The 24,790-nt window shown below is 42.1% G+C and overlaps 1 protein-coding gene across 2 annotated transcripts in view; it reads right to left on the reverse strand.

Moving 5' to 3' along the window:
* Window positions 1–24,790, reverse strand: part of ap1m3 (adaptor related protein complex 1 subunit mu 3) — a 36,651-nt gene that overhangs the window by 2,780 nt on the left and 9,081 nt on the right. For both annotated transcript variants that reach the window (XM_080769302.1, XM_080769303.1), the window contains 7 exons: window positions 19,782–19,929; window positions 15,692–15,818; window positions 10,908–11,050; window positions 8,254–8,325; window positions 7,441–7,599; window positions 5,060–5,185; window positions 4,847–4,922 (listed from right to left, as the gene is read on the reverse strand). In XM_080769302.1, the coding sequence (XP_080625428.1) occupies window positions 4,847–4,922; window positions 5,060–5,185; window positions 7,441–7,599; window positions 8,254–8,325; window positions 10,908–11,050; window positions 15,692–15,818; window positions 19,782–19,929 (851 nt within the window). The remainder of the gene's footprint in view (window positions 1–4,846; window positions 4,923–5,059; window positions 5,186–7,440; window positions 7,600–8,253; window positions 8,326–10,907; window positions 11,051–15,691; window positions 15,819–19,781; window positions 19,930–24,790) is intronic.

Raw genomic sequence — 24,790 nt, forward strand, 5'->3', positions numbered from 1 at the left:
GAGACTAAATTTTTTTGGAGAGCTTTTTACTCATTGCTCGCTGTCTGAATACCAAAAAAACTAAAAGGTCATTAAAAAGTATTGCTTATAGCTACTTTAACTATAATGGACACACCTTATCGTTACATACAAATGAATGCTTATACTCCTCATCTAGACCTCATAACAAACATTAGGTTACACACTGATGATCCTCGAGTAGAGACAATACCATTCAGAACACTGTAATAAGGTCTAATGCCATCATTGTAGATATACCAGTAAGACGCGCAAACGCGGGAAGCGAACGCAGCTCGTACATATTTGGGTTCTTTCAAGATTTATTTTTAAGTTATTCTTTTTTTAAGTCTCATGTCACCATGACTCAGCCATAACCATATAAGGAGTCCCCAAAGCAGCTATACGTCCAAATATGGAATGTGTTGCATCAATCACAAACAAATCACTCAGCTCCATATATGGGCACAAAGGGGGGACACACGCACGCACAGACATGATCTACTAGGTCTCATAGTAAGTGCTCACTGCGTTCGCAAACACACACATAAGCAGTTTACTGTAATAAGGTCTAATGCCATCATTGTAGATATACCAGTAAGACGCGCAAACGCGGGAAGCGAACGCAGCTCGTACATATTTGGGTTCTTTCAAGATTTATTTTTAAGTTATTCTTTTTTTAAGTCTCATGTCACCATGACTCAGCCATAACCATATAAGGAGTCCCCAAAGCAGCTATACGTCCAAATATGGAATGTGTTGCATCAATCACAAACAAATCACTCAGCTCCATATATGGGCACAAAGGGGGGACACACGCACGCACAGACATGATCTACTAGGTCTCATAGTAAGTGCTCACTGCGTTCGCAAACACACACATAAGCAGTTTACTGTAATAAGGTCTAATGCCATCATTGTAGATATAACACACACATAAGCAGTTTACTGTAATAAGGTCTAATGCCATCATTGTAGATATAACACACACATAAGCTGCATAACTCAACTCAAACACAGTGCGACCGTACTTCACATTCTAGCCCATGTATGTACAAATAACCAAATGGACACGTTATGGTCCATTTGGTTACAACTGTGCACTCCTCAGTTATAAATGGCTAATGACAATGTTACAGTGTGTGTGAGTTAGCGGGAGCCAGATGCTAGTGAAAGGACTCAGCATGACAGTGAATGACTTAATTAATAAGTCAACACGCCCAGTGTAATGTAATGCATCATGCTGCATTACTATTCAGAATATGAGTGCCTTTGTGCGAGTAGTAGAAATCTGATCATCATCGACTCCCCGTGTTGCTGATGGTAGTGATAAAAGAAAGGCGATAGTCGCCCCTTTTTTGCCCTCTCTTCTCCCTGGTTGCCTTCGTTCTCCTAGCCATCATCCCCCCCCCCCCCCCCCATCATGCTGAGTAGAGAAAGGTGATAGTCCCCTCCCTCCCTCCTGCTCGTCCAGTCCTTTTCCTGCCTCCCTTTCCCCTCCCCGTGTCTGTCTGTCTCTCTCTCTCTCTCTCTCTCTCTCTCACACACACACGCCCCCCCAGTGGAAAGTAAGCACATTTACTCAAGTACTGTTCTTAAATTAACCCAAACTACGCCAGCATGTATAACTGTGATATAATTCACACCAGCATTTTTCCCTGTTCAGCTCTTATTTTTGAAAAGCCACATTTCCAGACTTCCGGTCTTTATCTTATGTTAGGAGGTTGGACAATGCGTGGTCACGTCCCGTTTATCAAACGGAGCCAACAGAGTCTAATGGAACTCTGCGCTCTAAGTCACTCTGCACTCTAAGTCTGCGCTGGGCCGTAGAATAAACCTAGCATTTATTAATTGCCGTAGATCAACACCAATGGTGCGATAACTGTTAAGGACCACTTCACCACTTTCCAACCCATCTTCATATGCTCCTCACTAATGATCGTGAATAAATACGACAACTTTTCGAATGCCCAGCTTTGTGGGTTTGTGTGAATCATAGCGATGATTTGATTGGCTGAGCACGGAATTGAGATGAGCAAAGTACGTATTGAGGATAAAAAGTGAGGGCAGAAAATTGTGATTCGCCGGAATGACAATAAAGTGACGATATTATGATGATAAGAGCGGCCCTCAGTTTTTATCCTCAATTCCGTGGTACACGCAGACAAGGTCAGAAAGCTGTGCATGCTCAGCCAATCAGATCATTGCTATGGGGTACACGCATTGCTCAGCCAATAAAATAATCGCTATTTGGTACACACATTGGCTCAGCCAATCAAATCATCGCTATGGGTTACACACAAACACAAAGCTGGGCATGGAGCCCCTCACAAATAGCCGATCTACAAGATCACAACGCATCGCAGCGCATTGTGAGCTTGTAGATCTGCATCATAGCGGCCGAACCTCTAGTATATTAAAACTAGCTAATGGGTTGGCAAGCAGGCCGGCCAGCAGGTGACCGCGGCATCACTATGACCATATATGGGCATAAAATGGACAAGGACTGACACATATACAGTATGGGTATGCCCATATACAGGCATATACTGATTGCATCAGGGATCTCCATATGCATATCGGTTGGATCAGCCCTGGGTGAGCACCTTCAGAAATGGATAGGTATATAATAGATGCATAAAGAAGAAACTTTGAATACAGGCCTTTTACTTGTAACAGAGTATTTCTTTGTACATTGTGGTATTGATACTTTTACCAGCCCTTCCCTGGCCTATAGTCAGTCACCTTGGCAGCATGAGTGCCACTCCGGGATCTTCCTGGCCCCCAGCAGCATCATTCAATGTCTACCATCCTGACAGAGCCATTTAACACATTCAGGCCTGACGTCGAAATAAAATAAAACGTTTTCTAAATCATGACAATTCTCTGAAAATAGCAGACCTACAAGCTCATAGCAGTATGCCGCGCTATGAGCTATTTTTCCATAGCTAAATTATAACATAACGTACCGGACCGGTATGTAACCACCAAAAGAGTTCCCGCTCAAAATGGGTTAATGTAAAGTATATCGTTGCTGTCGGGTAGAAACCTCTTATCTCCATATTTTAACTTTTTGTCTTTTTTTGTAAATTAACCCATTCTGACCGGGCACCCATTTTGGTGTTAGCATCATGTTATGCTTTACATATTGAAAAATAGCAGATCTACAAGCTCATATCGCGCCACCGAGTGGCGCGATACGAGCTTGTAGGTCTGCTATTTTTGAAAAATTCGAAGAACGACTGACATTTTTAGAATCTGATCTCAGGTCAGAATGGGTTCATCAGACCAGTGTGTGTCCAGTGGAAACCTCGTATGAATCTGATCTCAGGTCAGAATGGGTTAATTACCCTAATTAGACAGAGTCCCACTGTGCTACAGCGCCACACAACAGCATCAAAAGAAGCAGATAGATCTGCAAGCTTGAGCTTGTAGATCTGCTACTTTTTTAACCCATTCTGACCTGAGATCAGATTCACACGAGGTTTCCACTGGACACACACTGGTCTGATTAACCCATTCTGACCTGAGATCAGATTCTGAAAATGTCAGACGCTCTTCGATTTTTCAAAAATAGCAGACCTACAAGCTCGTAGCGCGCCACTCGGTGGCGCGCTATGAGCTTGTAGATCTGCTGTTTTTCAATAGCTAAAGCATAACATGATGCTAACACCAAAACGGGTTCCCGGTCAGAATGGGTTAATATGAAACGTGAAAAGTAAACAGTTTTGGACATATGAGGTTTCCACCCGACATGAGACAATATGATTGATGTGCTATACTGTGTTTCATACGTAGGCCATACGTATAGCTGCTGTGAAACCCAAGGAAGTTTGGGAATGGGTCCAGCGGAGGTATTGGGTGTATTTCTCCAGGTAGCGTCCATTTCCATCTGCACCTACTGAACTCAGGCTATTTAGGAAGTTGCTGTATAATCTTTTCAACATTTCCTTAATGCGTACATTGTTTTTTCTGACACATCAGTGCACATTTAGATTTAGCTATACTCAGCATCTTTGCCGTTTCAAAAGATCTTCATGAATATTGCCTCGGTAAGCTAATGGCTAGTGTTTCTGTCCATGGCGTACACTATGCGCCAACACTGAAACCCCTCTCAGTCCTCGGCTCGTCTCTCACAGTTACAGACAAAGGTAATGTATGTGATGAATGTGATAATGTTGTGGGTTTATTCTTAAAGCAGTGACTGCGTTTAAACATTCTGGGCACTAACAAGGTGGAGCGGTTTGACCTGGCATTGTTTGGGTCTTGTTCATTAGCCGTGTCTAAATTCTGTCTTAGTAAATTTAAAAGCCAGTCTGTAGAGGGCTAGTGGAATTTCCATCTGTAGCAGATATTGTGGTGTCAATCTTACCCCATGAGGCCATGTCTCCTAGTGACAGAGCCAGGTAATGGATATGATGGATGTGATACAGTGAGGTTCAATCCTAGTGTGTGCAATGAATGGTGGTACTGACAGAATTAGATTATTTTCCCTGCTGGCAGGTTACAAAAACGTATTTCCACTACAGGCTTTCAGGCGAACATTCAGCTATCAATCAATCAATAAATCCAAGTTATGTATATATTGGGGCGCCTCATGGTTAGGGCGTATACGATATGTTAGGTTTGCATACGATATGTTAGGTCACATCCGCATAGCCTATGTGAGCAAAATGACCTGATCAGTGAGTCCCTGGTTCAATATCCCAGCTCGAGTCCAGCAGTATCTCAAATAAATGTTTAAAATGCCCAGACTATAACAAACAACAAGATACAGTTTTGTACATAGTAATTTCATATCAAGACTTAAATCAGTAGTAGTGTTATAGTATATGAATCAGGGACTTACCTCCACTTTGTGTGATATATCGTACCCATGGTAATGCCTGGTAACCACTCTTCTCAATGATCTTCAGATAGCGCACCTAAGAAGCACAGACAAAACTAAAGTAGTTAAAATAAATGCATGGGCATAATCATCGTTATTCGGTTTAAAAGAGGGACGCAAAAGATAAAGTCAAACTTTTGTGTGAGATTACAGTACGTATTTTTGTCGTCCTACCTGAATCCCAGACACCGTGAAGTAAGGGATCTCAAAGTTGACAGTAATTGGTCTCTTTCCCTCAAGCTCAGCACTTTCCACACTGGGCAGCCCGAAGTGAGCACGCATCATATACTCTTTACCTCCCTACACACACACACACACACACACACACAAGCGAGCACACACACACACACACAAGCGAGCGCACACACACACACACACACACACACACACACACACGCGCGCACACAAGCGCACACACACAAGCACACACACTTATTAAAAACAAGGCAAACAGATACTGTAAGTAATCATTCAAACATGTTTTAGATGTGACGTGATTGATAACCAATCAAAACATATTTATGAGACGGCTGTGACTCAGGGGTAGAGTGGCCGGATGGTAACCGCAAGGTTCCCAGTTCTAACCCGGGCTCCCCCAGAGTCATTTTGAAGTTTCAGTCTGAAATGGAGTGTTTCTGAACCAATCAGACCACGTGACGCATGGAGTCTGTTTGTTTAGTGAGAGTGAGAGACAGACGGCCAGCTAGTGCTGCACAATTAATTGACAAAAGATCAAGATCTAGATTCAGACACCTATGCAATCTCAATTCATTTTGTGAGGAATCATGCAGCACTAGTTGGCTGTTCAATTAAATTTACTCTTATGTTTGTTTGTTTTCTCACTAAATATTTTCGTGGGAAAAATGAGAATCGTGTGAGAATTGTGGTATCAAAAATCGAGATTCACATTTGAGCAGGAATCGTGCAGCACTACGGCCAGCTCAGCATGTTTGCTACAATACTACGTGGCTAATTTGTCTTCCTGGTGTCTTCCTGGTGGGGGACAGGCAGCCTTGTAATCCTTGAACCTATAATGTTTTCAGATCATATTTTAGCGTGCTTTTAAAATGAGAAATAAACTGTCTGGATGTCATCTCAAACGAGATTAAAAACTGAGTAGTTCTGTAAACAAAATCAGCTGCGTTTGGAGGAACGTGCATCAATGGGAATAAAACAAAGATAGATTTGTATTTATGCAGGCCTCATTACGTCATCACGCAGCACGTTTTCTTTCAAAGGAAGTAATTCAAATTCAACTTTATGGACTTTTGATTTAAAAATACATATTCCCATTGTTTTGGCATCTATTGTTAGGTATGCCTATACTATGACCACGGATATGAAGTGTGAAAAACATACTTTTCATTTCACTACGACTGTCTTTAACAGAAAAATATATAAGAGACATCATTAATTATTATTATAGTTAATACTTTTGATGTTTGTGTGTTGGTAATCTGGCTTTCTTACAGAAGCTGTGAATAATGAAATGAGCCAGAAGACCAGGGGAATAATGTGTGAGAAGTAACTTAATCATTTCCTTATCATCTGTTCCCACCTACTGTCAGTCTGAGCTAGCCACACCATGCCCTGCCTGAAGCCAAAGCTTTAGGGATAAAATAACCATCAACAAATGCAGTTTCCAAAAAGAACAGTGGATTTGACCGTGTTTACAGGCCGTGCTTCATACTCAAACAGTGTAATGATGTGTCACTTGTAATGGTAATACTTATTGACCTTCTTTGACAGGGAGAAGGTATGACAAATTACTGTGGTGAAATCAGGACTCTACAGTAGACAAGAGGAACATAAAAATGATGCCTTTGTTTACATCTTATCACCAACAGGAAAGATGGCAGATGGGGCTGTTGAGGAGTACATGACAGGAGATAACTTTTAAGCTGGGATTTAAAACCCACCAACTTCAGACATTACACAATGGAGACCATGAAGTCAAGATCATCTTAGATGTACAGTCCAACACCTGCACATGTTTGGATATGTACTAGCCTTTGTTTAGGCCTATATGTATTATTTCTGTTTATATTTTGTACTGCCCTGCGACTAAAAGTAGCACTTTAGTGATTTGTTGTATATATTTCAGAGGTACTTTGAGGTGTATCATGGATGTATTATTTGCTGTTCTGTAATTTGACACGTAGCATTGAAGTGTACTGGTTAAATAAAAGTAAAAAAAACAAAAAACAGACATCAGCCTTTTAATAAAGAAGGGACAGAACTGCTTACTTGTTAGGACAACTAGGTCGAATAGATAATCCATATAGAATGGTGATCAAAGAATGATATACTGTATTTGAGTACTTGATGTTTATGTTCCAGGCAACTTATTTTTGCATTTATAACCTATTAGACCAGAACCCGATTACGCTGTAAATAATATTTATGTAGGTGATGCACAATAAATGGAGAGACTTTTTGTTCAGAATTAATTTCAAAAGAATTGTACCGTTCATATATTGAACATCCGTTTGGGCCTGGGTCTATAAACAAATAATGTTAGCTTATGCTGAAATAGAACAGTGTGTTATACTTACAGGGAAAGACTTGATGTTCCATTGCACCACACTCTTCTCGGGGACCCACTTGGCACTACCAGTGCTGGTTTTGAACTTGGGAGAGTCTGCATCGCTGGGCACTGGCACCAGAATGGCCACGTTGTTGGCAGTGGATCGGCTCTTGAACTGACTCCGAGCCTGGCCCAAGGGAAGAAACAGTGGTTCACAAACCTTTTCATTTCAAGGACCCCAGGATACCCGAGCGTTGCAGTTATGGAGACCTGGTCCCTGCTGGACCCACTTTGATTAACCACTGTGTAAAAAGGTTACCAAGGGTCAATCAAGGGTACGTTCAAATGGTTATACAACAAAGACCGCCATTCTTGCATTTTGTACTTTTCATGAAACAATATTTATGCCAAATGCATTTTACCCCTTTTTTATATTACTAATGAACTGTTTGGTCAGAGCTGCAAGAAGTGGATGACATCAATCTATGAGTCTATTATCTCTATGCATTTCTGTAAGTCACTACAGCCCCTTCACTGCATGGATTAGCCATCTACAGTGACAGGGAGATCCAATGAATGTGTGAGTGGCTGAAGAAAGGGTTCAGCGAAATAATTAAATGAGGATAGCGAATAGGGTCTGAGTGTGTGTGTACAGATAAGGAAAAGAAGGTAGGTACTCGCACACTGTGGCGCAATGCTCTTCCTCAGACTCACCGCTCAGCACCTGCCCAAGTTGGGATTGGATGTGCATGTCTTTGTATCTTTTTCATGTGTGTGTGTGTGTGTGTGTGTGTGTGTGTGTGTGTGCGCGTGCGTATGTCACAAATGTGGTTGTCATTACCTTAACCTTGATCTCCACACGGCTGTGGGAGAACTTCTCAATCACACTCTCGATCCATATGAGGGGCTTCACCTGCCAGAGAGGAGACATCATTACATTTAGCTGCTGTCGGGCAGAGGTCTTGTATGTCCACAACCGCTACATTTCAGTAACACTGGAGTCAATGTTATTATTTAGTCACAAGCGCTTGCCAACACATTTCACTTGCTAAATATTGATCAATTGTATTCATTATAGTCAAACGTTTTCAAAATGGCAAAAGCAGTCGATCTACAAGCTCACAACATGTCGCATCATGATGTGTTGTGGGATTGTAGATCAATACTTTTCCACGACACGATCATGCATCAAAGCATAAAATAGGGTATTAATCATGACAAAACATATGATGAAAATATGGCGATACAAGGTTTCTGGTGACAGCGATTATATAGAATATATAGGCAGAGAGAGAGACATTCATAACATGGGATGTGATACAGAATTAATTTACAGTGTCATGTTTATCGTGTAATTTACTGAAAATTACAGCCATTTGTAAAACACCTAATGATGGGGGGCGGGGGGATATGTATATGCTAGTATATCATGAGACTTTGATCCTAGTACGGCTGTATGACACCTGCACATGTGGAAAAGATGTGCCTAGATGGCATAGGGCCAGTCAACTTGTGTCCCTACATGAGAAGCACTTTTAAAAAGGCTCAATGTATAATTGTATGCGTCGACTGGATGGGTCAGAGAACAGCATCATTGATGTTTAACCCCCTTAACACCTTCCATCCATAGGACTACTGGAAACGTCATAGGGAATCCAATCGATGGATGCTATGGACGTGTGTACAATATTGCGCATATTGTGTCCGTGTCAACAATTGACCGGGGGAGTCATAAAAAAAAGAAATGCTAAACGCAAAGGATGAGATGTTCTCAATGTGTCAAGGCTGTGAAAGCTATGGTGAGACAGCCTTCATGTTTGTTAAACCTGATTATTGATTTGTCTCCACCAGGCCGAAGGCATGGGTAGAGAGTATGTTTTGCACTCCGTCCGTGTGTGTCCATGTGTGTGTGTCCGTGTGTCCGTGTGTGTGTGTGTGTGTGTGTGTGAGTCCGTCCGTCCGTTACCAGCTAATCTCCGGCAACATTAACCCAGTCGATTATTTCGCACACACTCTCCCTGGATGCCAACATGAACCTCTGCCCCAAATTTTCCAGAACGGCCTGTTATAGCGCCACTAGGAGGCCGACATTTGAAAAACACATATTTTGTTATTACTCCTCCAAAAAACCTCAAATCATGAACGCAGCGTGCAATTTACGTGAAATCTTTCACAGACTTTCCTACTAGACTGAGGAATATATCCCACCCTTTTCACATTGGCCTGTTATAGCGCCACCAACAGGTGGAATTTTGCTAAACACATTTTGGAACAAAATGCCTCAAATCATCCAATTGCCATCCAAGACGTAAAAAGAAATGGCACCCTTTTCACATTGGCCTATTATAGCGCCACCAGGAGGCCACAACCTGACCTGCCCTGGTGGAGACCTGTGTCCCGAGGGGAACTTTATCTAGTTATACAATGTTTTTCTTTTTATTATGTGTTTTATGTATTTTGTACTCTATAGACCCTCCGGCAAGTCTGAAATATACCGGTAGTTAGAATTGAATATCTGTCTTTAGGGGCATGTGTGTATGTATGTGTATCTGTGAATGACAGCGGTATTGAGACGTGATAAATACGTCTGTCTTTACTGTCGAGGGACTAAAGAAGACGTGGTGTGTGTGTGTGTGTGTGTGTGTGTGTGTGTGTGTGTGTGTGTGTGTGTGTGTGTGTGTGTGTGAGAGAGAGTGTGAGAGACTGGTGTTAAGATACAATACTTGGGGTACATCACACATCAAGCTAACGTGTGCATGCATGTTGATGGATCGACCTTGTGTGGAAGTTTTGGTCGTTTCTCATGAGGAAAATGGACTTTAAATTTAGAGTTACTTGTTGTGACATACACCGGCACGTAACTAAATCTGGTTAAATTGGCATTGTTTTATGACAAATAGCTTTTGACATCAGCAAGACAAACGTGTGTGTGTGTGTGTGTGTGTGTGTGTGTGTGTGTGTGTGTGTGTGTGTTGTTTTCGTCGACTAAAACGAAGACGAAAAATGTTCATCAACTACCTTTTTCCACTGATGAAAACAATATACTGACAATTTCGTCAACAAATAAAAACTAGACTAAAATGTTAGGAAGGGACTAGTGGACAAGAGATCCAGTACAAGTAATTTTACACTTGGTTGCATGCTGAAAATAGCCGATCTACAAGCTCGTTGTACAAGCTTGTTGTGAGCGACGCTTGTGAGCTTGTAGATCAGCTATTTTCAGCAAGTGTAAAATCAGTCATTACGACGGCATCAAGGCCAGCCAAAACACATTTTAGCTGACTAAATCACCTGTAGATGTAGTCGATTCAAATCTCATGACATTTATTCGACTAAAGCTAGACTAACACTAAAACATTCCAGGTGACTAAAATGTGATTGAAAACTATTGAAGAGACTATGACTAAAACTTAAATCAAAATATGCTGCCAAAAACACTGGTGTGTGTGTGTGTGTGTGTGTGTGTGTGTGTGTGTGTGTGTGTACACGACTCACTGTAGTGTTGAGACGGTAGGACATGAGTTCGCTCTCTCCATCGGGGGGGATGAAGGAGATGGTGCGGTCATTTTCAAAGCGAGACAGGCGCACGCATTGGTGGAACTTGACGTCCTCCAGCTCCACTGCTTTACTCTTCTCTCCTGACAAACACACATTCACACATCAGCTGGGGGGTTGACACTAGCGACAGGGTCCACAGCACACATAGGGACAATTGGCAATGTCTGACATACACACATGATGCATACAAAAAATGTCAAAAAAGACTGAATATTTGGTGGATCATTTTCATGACTCTATGAAACACGGTTCTATCCATAATTCTATATAAGGCGTGATAGAAAGCTTGAGACAGAGCTTATACATGTAGCAGTAACAGTTATTATCCTCAATCTATTTTACATCAGTACTACTACAGTGACCTCTGTAGATAATCTTTTCCAAAACAATATCAATAAAAAAAAACAGTATCTATTGCATCTTTCAGTGGGAAGACATTTATTGTTCCGCTGGTGCAGACAACGATGGCAGTGTGACCTCTAGGAGGAGAGAGAGGCAGAAAGACAGTCTTTTTCTGCGTGCACGTGCGTGTGCATGCGTTGGTGTTTTTGTTGGCCGATATTTGTGTTTGATATTTCCACATGGAAGACCAGGGGGACTAGCTGAGGTCAGGTCTGCGGAGATCAGACAACTACTCCTAGCCCCACACACACACACACCACACACACACACACACACACACACACACACACACACACACAAAGGAGAAAGGTCACATGGACAAAACCATCACTTGGCTCTGGAGTAATGGGGGCGAGACAAGGATAGAGCAGTGTTCTTAGACCGTTACCTCACAGAAAGAAGGTTGTGGGCTTTTCTGTGATGGCTTTACATGTCCTCTCTGTGTTTGCATGCTTTTCCTCACACACAAAATTGCATGCATGCTAGTAGGTACAGTACTGGTACATACAGTATAACATATTCCTGCCATTGCCCTTGACCAAGGTACTGGCATTCCAACTGGAGTCCCTGGGCACTGCACTGTGGCTGCTCACTGCTCCCAATAATAGGATGGTCAAATGCAGAGGACAAACTTCCCCAAGGGGATAATAAAGTGTACATTAAAGAGGCGTGTGTGTGTGTGTACTGTATATAAAAGTGTTTTGTGTGTGCCTGCACTAATAATAGTGAGGAATGGAGTGCAGTGTCCCTCTGACAAATAGTTAATACAGTGTTGATGATTTGCAAATGGTGACAAACCTTTATGATGTTTTATATCCACTTGATTACAATATGTCTCAGTGACTTACAATGTGCTACATTAAAATCAGCCCTATAAACTAGGGATGTGCCGATGAGACAATTTGGCCGATATCGATATCCGATATAATTAATTTATGTTATGGCCGATAACAGATATTACCGATGTCGATATTATCTCATTCTGTATTTAAAAAATGTAACAGGGTGTCTGCACTGCAGGCTTAGACAAGTCAGATTTAACTTTAATACCTTTATATTTAATATTGTGAGCTTGTAGATCTGTAAAGACAGAGCGATTAATTAATCGGTCTGATTGATTAATCGAACAGATGCCGATTAATCTAAAAACAACTAGAATCGGCCGATACCTATGTGTTTGCCGATTCATCTCCCATCACTACTAGAAACACATCAGGGACTTAACCACAGGAACCCAGCTATTCTGGGAGTTAACATTCTGCGGAAATAGCAGATTGTGAACCTGATAAATAATTTACACCGAAGATACAACCTCAGAAATCAGCAACATTATAAAAATCACATAATTGTCCGGGTGAAAATCACCCAGGTTTAGTGTTCTGGGTTAAGAGGTGTTACGAGTGGATGAATTCAGTATATCAAAGAGCTTCATGAAACCCCATTCCTGTACTTACATTTACCCACTTGAACCCTAGAGGCCCGATTCAGACGCATTCAATCAGACGCATTCAATGAAAATAGCAAATCTACAAGCTGTTGTGAGAAGACAGGTCTAAAATAGAGATGTGGGAGACTCCAGGCAATGAAGTATAGGGTTTAAGTGGACAATCTTTTCCATTCCCAGGAGTGACATTTACACACTGCTGTCAGAAGAGGGCAATGTTGGACACTTAATGCACTCTATTCTGCTGCATAGAACCATCACATTTGGTGCACAAACCATACACTGGTCTACATCATACATATACTTATTCTATAACTAGATACGTACTTATAGATGTACATCGCCGTTGTCAGGTGGAAAACTCATATGATATCTCTATAATTCAACTTTGTTTTGTAAATGAATGCCCGACTTGGTCATACTACATTGTCACACAAAAGTAGCAAAAATGGCAGATCTACAAGCTCAAAATGCATCGCATCTACTATTTTTGCTACTTTTGAATGAGGTTTCCACACGACAGCAACGATATTTTCCATAAGTGGGCGAGTGTACTCACTGTACTGTATGTGTGCCGTACAGCAAGAGCACATTACAGGCCTGGAGGCTTGAACTCTGCAGTGGGGGGCTCAGGTGTCTCTGTTATGCTGTGGGGGGGCTGAGGCCCTCCAGTCTACAGGAAGGAACAGGGCAAGCTGTTCTTCCTGAGGCGGCTCAGGTCTTTCAATGTAAGCAACAGGCTGCTGCAGATGTTCTACCAGTCTGTTGCAGCCAGTGTTGTATTATTTCTTTGCCAACCCAAGGGATGCCAACTAGATACAGTACAGCGAAACTATGAATGGCAACGTAAAGGCTCTGCGTTCATCCTCACCCCAAACGCAGAAGAAAAGATGCTTCCGTCAAGTATGTCCCAAACGTAACTGAGGAAGACTAGCTCCATATCCGGAGTTGAAGTGGATAATCTGGGTGTTGTTGCAGAGGGGAGTTAGTATTTTGATTGAATACTTTAGTCAGAAATGTAAACTGCACGAGGCGGACGTTGAACACAATCTCCTTGAACCCCTCATCCACTCTAGGAAGATCTACTGTACCGGGGATGAGAATCACATTAATGCCGGTATGCCAGTAGCCATCAGGCTCCACAGTCCCCATACCACCAGGCTCCACAAACAAACAAGCCTGACGCCCATACACGTTTGCTAACATAAGACTGTCTGTTCTGTTCTTTGGATTATTACAGACTCTGGCACACATGCACATGGACTACTGGGATGTACAGTACACCACTACAGAACAATGACACATTGAGATACAGTACCCGTTAAGATAACTTACTTATATATTCAATGTTGATTTTTGATTATGGAGACTATAGAGAGATACTCACTGTTAAGAATGGTTAACACAGTACATTCTGTCTGTACATATATCCATTCATAAATTGGTGATATAAATGTATGTTCATGCATATATTCACTTGTGATAGTACAGTTCCAGAGACTTGTACAAGACAGTGCACTTGCCTAGCCTCGACGACCTTGCATTAGTATGCAAAGGATAAAACTATGTAATTTAGCATTCTAGTGTATACTTATAGTTTCATTGTACAGATGTACCGTTAAGCGGGTGTTAGGCTTGTACTACCTCGTAGCTTACTTATGATCCTTGATGACTATTTGCTGTATCACCATGTGTTGTTCTTCCTTACTGTAGTCGCTCTGGATTAAGAGCGTCTGCTAAATTCATAAATTGTAAAGTGTTTTGGCAGCTTGTCGAGTATCTACAGTACACCTTACTAAGACACTAATTAAACTGGCTCTATACGAACTTGACCAGGGTGCCCTACTGCCCTCTATACTAGGTCTGCTCCTTTTCTTTCCACTAAATCTATCTGAAAGATAGGAGACCTACAAGTTTGTTTCTCCAAATCTGCTAAATAAATTTGCTGAATGTTTGGCTGAGAATATAGATGCTCTGGTTCATGTGGTTAATTTGACTGTATATGTGATCATCACTTCTTATTCATGTATTTTGTGCGGCAGGTGGTGGACTGCATATGCAGCGGTTCCAGGGACGCTGGTCTTTCATCTACGGGCCGTATAGCCTGGGGTGCGGATTAACTCACAGAGAGAGACAGAAAGTCAGCGAGACAGAGAGTCAGAGAGAGAAAGAGAATAAGTGAGGAGTGGTGGGAAGAGGTGAATAAAGAGGGGATGGGGATAATTGTCCGTTTGGGACTTTTTGTTGAGGGGATAGCGAGGATAGAGAAGGAAGAATTGTGAGGCATAATGCACCTGAGGTATACTGTGGGAGTGAAGGATTTAGCTATAGAGCGTCGCAGTCCCTCCCCCTCGAGAGACCCGGAAAATAAATCCCGTTCATTTTCCTCAGACGTTTCAGAAAGTATTTATTTAAAGACGTTTAGCCAACTCTTGTCATGACAAATCATGACAATGAACAATGTTTTGGGCCAAACAAAGAAGGATGCTCTATAGAGCAGGGGAGGAGTAAGGGTAGAGGATCAGGCTGGGTTATTATTATGAGGGGAAACTTCTCTGTCAACCATTTGAGCACCATCTTCAAAACAGTGAGTGTTTAGAACAACAGTGTTTTTTCAGTACCGTCTTGAGTGTTGGTTTGGGTCCGTTTTTACATTCTCTAACACTCAATACTTTTAGGACACAATCACGGAAATAAGAGTGTCAACACAGTATGCCGTATAAACACATTTTCTAAATATAAATCACACTGCCATTAGTACCTTAAAATTCTCTGAATAAGTATAGTCTCTAATACATACAGTAGGCTTGCTGTCTTTGTGTTAAGAGCTCTTGAGGTGACAGTAGAGTGGAATTGTACATAGAATGATACTCACTGCCAGTGATCTCAAACAGTACTTTGTCATTGAGGCCCAGCCGGAGTTCCGGCATTCCTGACAGGACCACTTTGAGCTTGATGGTGCCCACAATCTCACTGCGGAGGACGCTGCCGCTGGCACTTACCTACAGATGGACAATGGGAACAAATGGACACATCTGTGTACAAGAATACCAAATCCTACTGAAGAAGCAATAGCATGTTATGCCATTTAAGTATATTTTACAGTACAGTACAGTCAGTAAAAATAATAGTGTACAAATGTTTTACACAACATGAATGCTCTGATGTCTTAGCTATGAATGCAACACTTCAACTAACTGTCATTTGATAATAACACGATTGATGAGAGACTTATTATAAAGGGTTCATGTGTCATCATGTACACTGCTCATCTTGACAGGAACACACAACACAAGGACAGATGGGATAGAGGTCAGACAGGGTCCCTGACTAAGAAGAAAGGCAGACACAAACGTACAGGCAGTGGTATTGACAGAACTCACAGACAGACAGGTTGATCCACAGTCATCAAACTAACAGTAGTATTAAACAAATACTAATCTGTCAAGACAGATTCTGTTAAACTGCTAAAACAATTAATTGGTTCCAAGATTGTACAAATACATAATAGACAGACAGATCAACAAACTAAAAGTCAGGAAGCAACTAAGAGGCATGAGTTCAAGTCCTTTGCTCTCCCCTTGTCCCCCATATATGGGGACTAGGTTGGTGGAGGGTGTGTAGAGCCCAGGATCACATTAGATGAATGACACAGGGGTGAAAAATGAGTTACAAAATCATGGGATAAAACATATATTTAAAAAAAAAAGGAAGCAACTAACAGGTTAACAGTATGGTAGGCTGGTGAACATCAGATTTGTTGTGGTCTTCGTCATACATGGGCAGGAAAGACCTGTGAAGTCTAGATTAAAAACTCCACAGACAGTCAGAGATAAGGAAATGGCTACGGCAGCAACCTAGCTGGCTGTGGCATAGAACCGTCAAGATTTTCTGTTTCCCTTTCATCCAGAAGCCTGGTGAGCCTGCCTCTAGGGTCAGCCTTATTTCCATTTTAATGGTCTTCAGATTCATGAACTCTCTACACAAGACAGCAGAGATGAGTAGTCTAATTTTTCTAAATCTGGCGAGAAAGAAGTCATGCAAAATGATGCGTGTCAAAAAGATCTAGACTTAAGAATTGATATATTCATGGTTGCACACCAGAGTCGCGCAACAGAAATAGCAGATCTACAAGCGTCACAGTGCAAAACATTGTGATTCTTGCAGCAGCATATAGCAGTCAGCAGTGACTTAACAGACTCAACAGGAAGTCACAGGATGGAAATATTATAATATAGCTCCTGGCCCACAAAACCGGTTGTGTATGGTGACACCAACTGCAGCTTGGTTCAATGAAAACAGGCAAGTGTTATTTAGTTACCTACCGTACATGGCACTACAGAACACCCATCTAGTCTTCATTTGATTTATGTAATTTTGCATGAATATCATACTACATTCACCTTCACAACCAGCTGTCCAGTCATTCACCAATGAATACAATTTCATTAGAAATACCATGACAAATAATGTAAAACAAATATGGGCCGGGAGATTGTTTCAATATGGGAAATAGGGGACCATTTCCTCAGATTCAATTCAAGGAAGGAGGAAAATTGTGCCTGGAAGCTTCAAGGCAGGCCATGGACAACACAATAGAATACTTGGCACCCGCTTTGGTTTCAGGATGTATTTTGAACATTTATATTCAGCTACATTTCTTAAAATCCGTTTCCAAGAGGATCCAAAAATAGTTGAAAATCCTTCAATTAAATTTGTACATTAATAATCACTGTACATGAGTCATGAGTGACCCAAGATATGCATTTATTTTTTCTTTTCTTTTCTCTTTTAATTTCCAGGGATGTTGCCGAGCATGGTTCTCTTAATCAGCGTTCTGCCTTCATTGTCAAACACATTCACACCAGGGAAAACAACTGATCATAAATGTACAGTACTAATACTATGTCTATATTGTGCTTTGCCCAAGGCCAACTAGAAGGTAGTTTTTAAGGGAGTGAAGTATCCCTCTTTCAATGTCAGGTAGTCTAAATTATTGAACCAGTTAAACAATTACTGCCCCAGTGCACCCCAGCCACACCTACACCTAAATGATTACACACAGTACACAACATGAAAAGGACTTCTCAATGTTATATCGCTTGATTTGCAAGTTATGATTGCCTTCAAATCTATAATTACAGATTATAAATTTCCTCAGCCACGCCGAATGATAAATCTAGGGTTTCATTCACAGTGTGTTTACTTTCATGTAGAATAGATGGAAAGTTCTTGGTTAAAAGAGAATGCCAGAGTCAATGTTGACACTTGACAGAGGTTTATAGCTATGAATAGATGGTATACATGGTATTACACAGGCTTGTCAGAATCACTCAGCCCATTGTTTGGTCAGCTGCCACCTTGTCAAGTTGGTCAATCTCACTACAGTTAATCACCACATCATTTGAGAATACACACTGACTGGCAAAAATAACAACCTTGACAATTATGTGCAGAAAAAAGTGCAGCTCATTCTTAAATATAAATTTAACACATTTAATTAAGATGTCATGACAGCAAAGTGGATTCATGTCATGTGTGACTCTCTGTTTGACACTGGAAAACAAATAAAATCCAACGTGACCGCAGTCACAGCACTCAGGTGCAATAGAAAAAAAAAACTTTACAACTAAAGTCCACAGTGTGCGTGCATTTCCTTTTACAATCGTAAATCACGTTGTTTATTGTTTAATTGGATCATTTTGAGCAGAGGTGCAACATTCATGGCAATGGATGTTTATGAGACACCGAGTCCTGTACTGTACTACACTATGAATACATCAAATGGGCCATGAATGAATGTACTTTTGTTGAGTCTTCACATGGCAATAGTGTGGCAAGATCTATTTATTAGACTGGGTCCCGAGGTGAGATTATCTTTCTCAAAGTTGGCTTCCAGGCAAAAAAGATTAAGTGCTCTGGGTGTGGATGGTAAATCCCCTGCCCCTGGAAACACAGAGCCCTCATGACCAAAGGATGAATCTTATCTCACCCTTCTCTACTGGCTCTGCTCTACTGTGAATACTGAAAATATTTAATCAATTGCCCCCCCCCCCCCCCCCCCCCAAAAAAGAAATTCATTTATATTTCAGTATCTGCTGCAACATCAAAAAAGTTGAAACATTTTCAAATGATTCCTGTTTAAGGAAGACAATTAAGCTCCATTTTGCTTTTGGATTTTTCTTATCACTTAGTATCTAGTATAGAATCAAAATAAATATGTAGGTTGACCTGATCTCACCTTTCATAAAAGCAAGCAGTGTGGTGGTACTACGATGTGTAATATCTACAGGAAGGGATTTGATGTGGTATCACAATGTGAAATTGAGCTAAAATAAAACATTACTTATCCTTGCCCTCATAATTTTGTATTTGACCAATTCATAGCATTAGCACTTATATACATTTTTCATGCAATCCTGCAGCAAAGGCTGAGTGAAATTATTCAACCCAATAATGTAGTGTACTGTATGTAAACACAGTAAATAAGTATACTATACACTATATATGATCACAAGTTTATGTAATAGTGGCTCAGCTGTGTGAGGGAAGGAAGCTGTTTTCTAACATTCAAACACAAATAAAAGTGATATGATGCAAGTTCTGTTCACTACCGGGAACACACGGTGCATAAAACCGTAAAATCCTTTTAGGTTCAGACGTTAGTGCAAGTTCTGTCCATGAACAGCTCAAAGCCATGACAAGTTAACCCCACAACAACAAAGTCTAGAACATTAAGATTGCTAGAATTCAGTTTGTTTTTATCTACTGAAATATATTTGATACATTAAAAGCTGCTTTGGTGACAAACCTCTTTTAAAAAAAAAAACGATAGGGAACAGTAGACCGACAGGAAAGGGGAGTGACACGTCCGGCTGGCTTGACAGCCTTGGTGCCCAGGCGGTTGCGCCAACCGTCCGGGCCAGTGACAAACATTTTAAGACAGTGAAATAAATAGTCCTCACCAGCAAGTTGACTGACTCAATGACATCCATGAAGACTTCATTCTTCCTGTACTTGATGCCCTCTGACCGCCAGGACACAGCATTAGTGACGGTGGCAGGGGGCCGAGGCGCCCCCACCTCCAATTTGTGGCCCTGCTGGGTAATGTACCTGAGAGAAACACAGAGAGACAGAGAGAGGGAGAATGATGGAAACCCAGACATGGACATTAAAATTAGTTTGGTTGGTCCCACACGGAGCAAGCTTGTACGCCTGCTGTTTGATAAACATCTGCATAGGTGTCCTCTCATTGAAAGCTTACCACTGTTTGAAGGACCCGTTTGCAAAAACAGCAGTATACTGTAAAATCCTCAGTGTTCATTTTACGCTTAAAGGGTTAACACACTAAGAATTTAAATTTCTGTGTTCCTGGGTCTTCAGAGCACATTAAACTAAACTAATTTCTTCTACTTCTTTCTTCAACTTGTTAAAAGTATTCAATTTGAAAGTAAGGACTGCAGCAGAAAGCATCGGTATAGTGTGATATCAACCCCAGACAGATTTAAGATGACTGACGCAAAAAAGGAGCTGCTCTGACACTAATCAATTAAAATGGGTTTTGAGGTATGAGAAAGTTATTCATGGATGTAATTAGAACAAGAGGGTTACGAACCCAATGTGACTGACGGATTAGAAAACTGTTATCTGAAATAAAGATAAGATGAAAGTGATCACTTAGAATGGATGATTAGCATGAGTCAATGGGTGGATGGGGTGAATGGACTTGGAACGATCCACAAGATGGGTTTTTTTCCATTCACCTATGGGTTTCCTTTATTATAAAAGTGTTAGTTGTTAATTCCATTAAATAATTGGCCCATTTGTTTAATTGAAAAACTTCTATCGTCCGTGTCAGTATGTCTACCCATCTGTTCATGCATCACACAATAGGCTTGGGTTGCCTGTTATTGTTAAAAGTGAGAAGCCAGTTTGCTGTTGTCATCAAACTCGTCCAGGGGGAGAGGAGTGTACTTAGGTAACAGCAACATGTGACCCAGTGTGTTTATAGACAAACAGCTTCTCCCTGCCTCTCTCCAGTGTTGTGCACTGGAGTTTCCATAGAAGAAATCAGAGAATCAGGGCTTCCTCATTATTCATGTCACAATTTCCCCAGAACCACATTAATGAGACATTAAGGGGAGACAAAGAATCAGGGCTTTCTCGGCAAGTAGAGCGGCCGTCTGGGAACCGGAAGCTATCCAGTTTGAACCCAGGCTCATCCTTGCTTCATGCTGAAGTGCCCTTGAGCAAGACACTGTACTCCCAACTGCTCCCTGTGTGCCACTAGGTGGCAGCCCACTGCTCCCAATAGTTAGAATGGGTCAGACAACTAATTTCCCTGGAATAAATCAGCATAGATAAATGTATAAATAAAATGGCATTGTCAAGTGATGTTTTGTAAATGGACCTAGAGTTACCCAAAACACATATTCTTTGTGATGGGCTATGAATATTTATTATACATAAAGGAAAGGAAGTAATATGAAGCAGAGATGATTACACTGGTTGGATACGATACAATGGACTGGCAACGACTGTACATTTATAAATAAAGAATTTTACACCATGCACTCCCCAATCGTTAAAACACACATGAGGACAGTTCATACATGGCGGTATAGTGCTGACACACAGCTTTTCACTTTTGAAACCCCTCGACAGATCTCTCCCCGAGCTTTCTCAGTAGTTCCAGCACTAACCTCCCCCTGCTAGCCTCCAGTCTTCCCATTCCTCCCCTCAAAATCCACTCCTCTCCCAATCTGTCTACACTATTATGCCTGATTTATACTAGCAGATCTACAAGCCCACCCTCACACCACGACACATTGTGGTCTTGTCGATCAGCTATTTTTGGTGAGCAACACCAGTGCGCAACCAAGTATAAATCAGGCTTTAACCACCCCTTTACACCTACTGTACCCCCAAGCCTCTAATCCTCCCATCCCTCTCACCAAATCCACTGCTCTCCTTCCCATTGCTCTGAGTCTTCACTAATACTAACCCTCCCACCTCCTGGCCTCCATCCCACCCATGCCCCCAATCTCCACTCCTCTCCACTAGTCCTCTTTCTCATACCCTCATCTTCTTCTCTCTTGCCCAGGCCTGCAGTGACTCCCCTGAGTGATGTGATAGATTGATCTAACTTTGCATACACATCTGATGCCCCCAGACTCCCACCCCCGATTCCTTCATCATCATCACTGTGAAATGGGTACCGGTGAAGCAGTGTCTTGACTAAGAAGGACTTACAGGCTGTGGCTTTTTTTCTTCTGAACACCTACTCCTGTTCTAAAGATTTAATTTATCTAAAATAAATCAAATCTTGAATAATGATTCACGTTTTCTTCTCAATAGGATTCCCACATCTATGGGTTCTCATAGCCATACACTTACTTTTAAAAGATCACTGTGTGCTTTTATAGATTTTTCTACTCTCAAATCTCCCAGCTGGTGGTACTGTAAATCCCACTCCACTGATGTTGGCACCTGAGCCCACTTTGCCTTGGTCAGAAAGACCCTTAAACGATAGCCACCCCAGGAAACAGACATGTATTAGGAATACTTTCAAAAAGTTAAGTGAAAATTCTTGGCTTTCCGACACGAACAGATTTCCGCCAAGCTCACCACTTGGTAAAGCGCATTGTTTGAAGGTGTAAAGGAGGAGAGAGCCAAATAGGACAGGTTAAAGATTTGGCTACATAAACAATGCATTCACTCACAGTAGTATTCACGTGTATATTAGTGATATATTAATTAATACTGCCCTTTTGGTACCGGCCCCCTCCAGAACAATGCAAGTTGGTAAAGCAGGCCGCACCCGTTTATGCATGAACAGTTGCATCACCGTCAGAGTAGCCGTTGTACCCATTATCAGAGTACGAAGTACACAGTGCAGTACCACTACTAATAAGCTTTTAATAATGCTAAAATGTATTACATTTCATAATGATTTCAATATAGCCTGTAGAATGTTAGCCTCAAGTAGCAAGACTAATATCACTGCATGGATACTAGTAAGACGCGCAAACGCGGGAAGCGAACGCAGCTGAGGCCCTGCAGATCATGTCTGTCTGTCTGTCCTGCTGTTACTGTATATGTGGACCTGACCCCTTTTGTGCCCATATATGGAGCTGAGTGATTGCTGATGCAACACACTCCATATTTGGACGTATAGCGGGACAGACACACACACACACACAGACACACACACAGACAGACAGACAGGATCTGCTAGGTCTCATAGTAAGTGCTCACTGCGTTCGCAATTAGTCTCGTCCCCAAGTATTATTTATTCTTTGCAATTTCCCACCCCATATTTGCATAATGTAGCTTTTAGCGAAGGTTCAATAAGGAAGATCTTAACGCTTTAATTCGGCCTTACGTCATTTCCGTTCTCACGCTGTCAAAGTCTGTTCATTCAAAACCCTGTCAAAGTCTGTTCATTCACAATCCTGAGCGCAGCCAATCAGCGATTAGGCTCCATTCTTTAAAATGCCTCGGTCTCTAACCTGTCATTCTCGTTTCAGCCAGCGACACCCACCTCCATCCCCAGCTCCACCTTGTCTCTAACCTGTCATTCTCCTTTCAGCCAGCGACACCCACCTCCATCCCCAGCTCCACCCCCATCCCCAGCGACACCCACCTCCATCCCCAGCTCCACCTTGTCTCTAACCTGTCATTCTCCTTTCAGCCAGCGACACCCACCTCCATCCCCAGCTCCACCCCCATCCCCAGCGACACCCACCTCCATCCCCAGCTCCACCCCCATCCCCAGCGACACCCACCTCCATCCCCAGCTCCACCCCCATCCCCAGCGACACCCACCTCCATCCCCAGCTCCACCTTGCCAATTCCTGGAGCTGAATGGAAAGTGGGCCATGCATCTGCTCTGCCACCATCAGCGTCTAGACTCCATGGGGGGGGGGGGGGGGGGGGGGGGGGGTTCTCTCTCCTATTAATATTTTATGCCTACTAAATGCTCATGGAGTCTAATCGCCAAAATAATATTTTGCAATAAACATTTGCTATTTTGCTTGCTCCAATAAATTGCCAAAACTAATCTTTTGCAATAATCATTTAGCTTGCTCCATATTGGTGTGATCTCTCCTTTTATTGAACTGGGCCCTGGTTGGCTCCTCCAACCACTTCGGCTGTGAAGTCCTCCCACAATTTAGAGGGGCCAGACTTAATTTGCCTAGGGCAATATGCATTGCAAAGGCAAATGAAGGCTGGCTATGCGAGGCTAGTTGAATGTTGCCATTTATTGCGCCACTAATCACTAGTCTAGTACCGCTTAACTGCTTTGCCTGCACAGCTTGTTGGGTGGAAGCGTCAGTGCTTTGCTTGACGTGGCGAGAACACTGCCCCACTTTCTCCCATCCCCAAGTTTCTTTATTATCCAACAGTTCTGAAGAAGGGCGAAATACTCCAAAATGAAACTGGGCAGAGAGGATTGCCAGGCTGCTCTTACATGAACCCCCTCTGTACTCTTTATTCTTCTCTTGTGGGTTTTTTTTGTATGCTCGATGATCGATGAAAATATGTCTCCGGAACCGAAGGGGGGGCTTTACAGAGTAAAAGTGGCCATGTCTTCCTGGCACCCCAAGCTTCTATTCTGCAGTATCTGACTAAAAAGTGACACCCATAAAACTAGAGGGACCAATAACAACGATCTGGTTCCACCCACCTTTAAAGCAAACATGGGTAAATTATCCTCCTACAGCACTGCCACCCAAGTGTGGAACATGCTGACCCCTTTCCTTCAAAGATGCGGAACATTGACTTAAAATGTTAAAATAGGCCTGAAAATCCAGGGCCTGAAAAGGCCAAAGGGGTAGGTAAATATTCACTCCTTTAGACAGGTGATCACCCCGCCCGCCTCCATTTTGAGGGGTGCTAGCCCCTCCAACGTCTGGCTTCCCCCATGACGTCATGCGGCAGCCAAGTCTATGGACTATGTGCTTGCCCCAAA

This window comes from Protomyctophum bolini, assembly GCF_963924005.1.
Source record: "Protomyctophum bolini genome assembly, chromosome: 8".
Classification (NCBI taxonomy): Eukaryota; Metazoa; Chordata; class Actinopteri; order Myctophiformes; family Myctophidae; genus Protomyctophum; species Protomyctophum bolini.